The 5462-nt window shown below is 50.9% G+C and overlaps 1 protein-coding gene across 1 annotated transcript; it reads right to left on the bottom strand.

Annotated features, from left to right (window-relative positions):
- Positions 1 to 1286: 1286 nt before the first annotated feature.
- On the bottom strand, positions 1287 to 4303 carry LOC147971775 (transcription factor bHLH30-like). The gene is made up of 2 exons (XM_087526326.1): positions 3607 to 4303; positions 1287 to 2191 (listed from the first exon to the last, which is right to left on the bottom strand). Exons 1-2 carry the CDS (start codon positions 4048 to 4050, stop codon positions 1628 to 1630), a joined length of 1008 nt encoding a protein of 335 aa, XP_087382452.1. The 5' UTR covers positions 4051 to 4303; the 3' UTR covers positions 1287 to 1627.
- Positions 4304 to 5462: the final 1159 nt, after the last annotated feature.

Raw genomic sequence — 5462 nt, 5'->3', positions numbered from 1 at the left:
ATTAGTCCGCAAATGCGTTGTCATCAATCACCAAAACACTTAGGGATAAATATGTCCTTACACCCTCCAAGCTTGAAATAGGCTAGAGGGGATCCATGCATGTACCTATATTTTCCTCGCCGTCGAAGGAGCAATCTCCACCGAAGAAACCCTACACATCAGCTAGTAGAAACTTAATGTCGTATTACTGTCTTATGTTGGATATAACTTGTGTCTTATTATGTTGGATATAACCCTACACATCAGCTAGTATTTATTTTTTGCAAAAAGAACTCAGACCTATTATTAAAGTTCATCAAAAGTACATAGCACACAAACATAATAGAAGATTACATTAAGGGCCCTGGACCACCAAACAACCACCGCCGCCGCTAGAACGAGTCGTCGATGTGCCACTATCGTCGCTCCCATACCGGAGCCAGCCTGATCTTGTCGGTGACAGCCGGAAAGTCTCCGTGCACGTGCCCCTAAGAAACAGTGTCCCGGAGCCACAGTGGTCATCGTTGCACCCTTGAATCGATCTGAAGAACATGACCACCAAATCTCGTCATTGTGTACGCATGCTGAGAAATTCTAACCTCGCCACCCTGAAGAGAATCTATGTTGCAGCTCCGTTTAATATGTCCCGGCAGACGAACTTGACGAAGATCAGAGCCCAAAAGATTGACTCGAGAAGCGGCGCCATCCGTCCAAGTGTCACCCCTGCGGGCACTAAAATCCTATCTACTAACCAGAGCCAAGGCACGAGGATTCCCTTCCCCATCACCGGCCGCCGGAGCGGCAGTCAGAGGGGAGACGAATCCAGCGCTCGCCTGCGAAGATCAGGGGATGAAGGCTTTGCCTAGTTGCCTCACGAGAGGAGAAAGAAAGATAAAGAAGTATGTTAGTCAGATATAGGTTAGACGCAAAGATCTAACTATGGCCAAGGAGACATATGTATACAAAGGTAGACACACAGACTTGTGGAATAAGAGCATATGACTGACAAGTTACTCTCTGCCTCAACTAGCTATAACCAGTTCGTTACATGATCTTATATAAAGGAAGAACACAAAAGGGTTCTACAGGTGAACACAGACACAAGAACCTTAACTTGCACAGGACTCAACAGACGTCTAGAAACTCCACCTTAAATAGCACACAGTAGTTCAAAGTGACTTAATAGCTCATGCATTTGCTCAACTAAAATCAAGATTTTAACCAAAACGCAACGCTTCGGAATCTGTGAATGCAACGTGATCAGCTAGATGCAACGTGACACAACTCCAACTCCAGATGCAAACATGTAAGCCAATACCACCTTCCATTATACCCCAGAGATAGCACATTTGTACACCCACAGTCACCCTCCCCGTATGAAGGCTGACCTGAAAGAGCTCTCACCCCCCTCTGCCAAGGTATACATTTGCGTAGCATCCATGCATCCATGCACAAGAACATAAAAGGGATGCATAAAACTCTCCCTCTCTTGCAGTTTCACGTTTTTACCCCATCATGCACACCATTATACCCAAAGGACCACACCCCAAAGCTTGCGACGACTAAAACTTTAGCTAGCTACGCTAATCGCCAAGGTGCATGCGCAGTGCATGCAGCTCTTGCGATCTTGGATAATGCCGGCGCGGGGCTAAACCGAGCACTGCTCATGCGCCCCGTAGTTCATGCGCTGCCTCTTGATGCTCCCGCCGCCACCGCCGGACGACGACGTGTCGTTGCTGCACGCCGCCCTGAGGTCCATGACGCCGCGCAGCGCCTCCTGGACCGACGCGATGCACTCGTGCCTCCGGTGAGATGCGGCGCACTCCTCGTCGATACCGTCACCGCCCTCGTCAGCGCCCTCCTCACCCTCCTCCGCCGTGATGAGGAGCACGCTCCGGACGCGCCCGCCCAGCGTGGTGATCTCCGCCCGGTGCGCGCGTAGCCGGAGCGCCGCGAGCGCCCGGATGATGTCGGGGATGAGGTCCGGGCGGTCCTCGCAGCACAGCGACGCCCGCACCACGAGCCGCCCATCCCCGTCCTCCGCCGCGTCGACGCCCAGCTCGTCGGCCTCCGTCGGCAGCATCTGCACCGGCGCCGCGTCGTCATCCTCGCCGCCCCCGACGGCAGCCGCCATCATCGTCATCGCCGACGTCTGCCGCTTCAGCTCCTTCACATGCTCCAGCACCTCGGCAAGCAGCGACGCCTTGTCCGTCTGCACGCACACGACCGCAAACCACATGCGATCACAAGCTGTTAATACAATAGCGCTCGTAGAACGGAGCACTGCGCACGCTAGCTATAATTGGTGGATTAAAATGATGATCAGGCTGGTGTGAGCGTGGGGAAAAAGGTGGCAAGAAATGCGGTCGCGGTGCAGCTTTCCGCTGCATTCTCATGTCTTTTGGGGCTTTAGCTTAGCTAGGCGCGCGCATGGGTGTAGGTGCGCGTGGTGCCGTGACTGGAGCCATGTATCTATGGAGTTCATTATTGTCTCTCTCACTTTGCTCTCTTTTTTTTTCTCCCGCTCTCCGAGCAGAAGCAGCGGTTTCCCCGGCGTATGAAAGATTTCTTGCCTGGCGGCCCCTCAAGTCTTGTCACGAGTACGGGAGCACATACGGCGTGCGGCGCGTGGGTGCGTCCTGCCCCATTGCCACTAATGGAGATCACCCCTGGTTAATGAAAGATTTTCCCTCTAACTGTATATATATGTTCACCTTGTATCACTCAAGAAACTCCAGATAATTAACACCATGCACGTACTTCCTCCGTTCCGAATTACTTGTCTTGGATTTGTCTAGATACGGATGTATCTAGACTCATTTTAGTGCTAGATACCTCTGTATCTAGACAAATCCAAGACAAGTAATTTGGAATGGAGGGAGTACTTTTTAAGTGACCCTTTAATCCTATCTCCGAGATGAAATATCAGCATGCTGCTAGATCGAGTAGAACCACAGGACGAAGAGCATGTCTAATTGACTAGAAGCAAGGATCGATGCAATGCAAACTGCAACCTTTAATTAACACAGGTTATTTTGCATTGATATTTTTACCACAGGTTAGTATGCGTTCCCTTTTTCCTCGATAATGAAAGTCTTCCTAGCAAGCTACCTAGAGGCTACAGCATGCAGGCTAGTGAAATTGATCGAGCCTAGTATTGCTATATGCATATTCGTGAAAGACCTAGCAAATGAAGGTTAGCACCAGCTGCCGGTTTACAAGCCCTGATTCTTGTTTCATTGTGTTTTGGCACTGTGAATGTGTGATCACAGTAGTAGCCTGTAGGCAAGATCCGTGAAACTGTTCCATTGTGGATCGACCTTGCACGTCTTTGCCATTATAGGAGCAACACCTAGCTTAGCTAGGACTGCCACCATGCACATAAAAAGAAATCAAATTAACAGTTTGGAAGTTGTAATTTGCGGCAGCGAGATCGAGGATCAAACTAGTAGCAGCAAGGACGAGGAGCCTAGGACAAGACCACCAATCGCAAGATGAGTGAGGTGATAATTAGGGATCGGGAAGATGGCGCATGCGTGAAAGAATTTATGGTTTTAGACGATCGAGAAGGCGCTCGCGCGTAAACACATATGATGATCGGCTCATGGAATCACGTAGTAGTATTACCTTGGTGGTGTTGGGGAGGAGGCTGCGGAGCCTGGCGAGGTGCCCGTTGATCCGCTGCCGGCGGCGGCGCTCGGCCTCGCTGTGGCTCCGCGAGGCGGCCAGCGCCTTGGCGTCCATGATCTCCCCGGCGTTCATCCGGCCCAGCTCCGCCTGCAGGCTCCCGAGCAGCCCGGACACGACGGCCTTGCTGCCCCCGGCCGCCGCCGCCGCAGCCTCCGCCGCGCGCTGCTGCTGATGCTGCTGCTGCGCCGCGACGACGGCCGCCTCGAACCCGAACCCGAACACCCCGCCTGCTTGCCCCACAACGTCGCACGCGTAGCCGCCGAACCCGGCCCCAACCGCGGCGCCGACGGGGTCGGCGAACGCGGCCGGGCCGCCTCCGAGCCAGGGGGGCAGCAGGCGGGCGGCGTCCTGGTGGCTCCCGTGCACGCCCCCTTCCCACATGTCGCCGTCGGCCGCTCCCGGCTGGCTTCGTGGAGGTGGGTGGAGGGGGAGGTGGTGGAGGAGGTGGTGGTGGTGGAGGGACGGTAGTGGCTGCTCCGATCGATCCGCTGCTTTCTTTCCCGGTCAAACTGGGGGTTCTCGGTCGCCTTTTAAGCCCGCCCGCTCGCTCGCCGCCCGTGGCCACGGCGCATCAAGACGGGGCCTTTTTATCGCGCCCTTTTGGCTCCGCGGCCGGGGCGGCAGTGGTGGAGACGGCAAGCAAGCAAGCAGGCAGGCAAGCGAGCCTGTACGGCGCTGTGCATGCGAGCGGCATGTGGGCCCGGCCTTTTCGCCTCTGCAAAGAGTTGTTTTTTCGGCTCGTGTCTGCTTCGTGTCGTGCGGTCTGTGCACAGTGGTCGCACGCATGCACCGCCGCACCAGCACCAGCGGGGTGGCCGGCTGGCTGGTGATCTGAGTGGGAGTGCTCGTGAGTGAGAATGATCGCCGGGCTCTAGCATGCTTCAGGCCTACGATTTGGTGTTGCTTCTTGTTTTTTATGATACAACTTTTTGCGCGGGCTTATGATACACTTTGCTAGGGCTCTTTGATTGGTAGAATTGTAATCTATAGGATTTTTCCGTCTTATGATTCATCTGTACTGATAGTTTTCATAGATTTTTTTCCTTAAGAACTTTCTATTACTATTTTTTATGATACTTTGTTGGGACCTCTTTGATTGATATAGGATTTTGTAATACATACGTATTTTCCTCTTGTGGTGATTCATCTGTCATGGATTCTAGAAGAAAATAACTGGCTTTGTTCGGTTTATAGGATAGGAATATCATCTGAATAAAGCCATATGAAGTGAGATGACATGTATCTCATTTTCTATAGGAAAAGACATGTCATTTGATTCATATGATATGACTTTATTTATTAAGTCTAGGCTAATATTTTTTTCCTTTGAATTGTGAAGGATTGACTGCTAACCATTCCAACAAACCAAAGGGCTGCAAAGGAATTTTTCCTACAAAATTCCTATCATTTAGAGTTCCTATAAAGTTCCTGTAAACCAAAGTAGGCCTCGCCCACTTCAAATTCATATGAAATCATGTTTTTTTATTCATGCGTTTAAAAAAATTGTGAGTCAAAAAGGCCCTTAATTAATGGAAAGTCACATCTTAACATGTGCGCTTGGTGTAGACGCACTTCAAAGTTTTTCAGGAAGTATGAAAGAAAAGAAGTGGAGCCTACAATTTCATTAAAAAAAATATGAGCAGGTGTTGTCCAATACAAATAAATTTAGTACAAATAATAATGCAACCGAAAGTGTCTATTTTTTTTGTTTTTGCAGGTCATAGACGATGGAGTTATCAGTTGAGATTTTACAAGTTCACATGTTATAGCATGACATGGGCGCTCAAATTTCT

Source organism: Triticum urartu, chromosome 5A (assembly GCF_056163025.1).
Source record: "Triticum urartu cultivar PI428250 chromosome 5A, HENAU_Tu73, whole genome shotgun sequence".
NCBI classification, from domain to species: Eukaryota; Viridiplantae; Streptophyta; class Magnoliopsida; order Poales; family Poaceae; genus Triticum; species Triticum urartu.
This window is presented reverse-complemented; position numbering and strand designations above follow the sequence as displayed.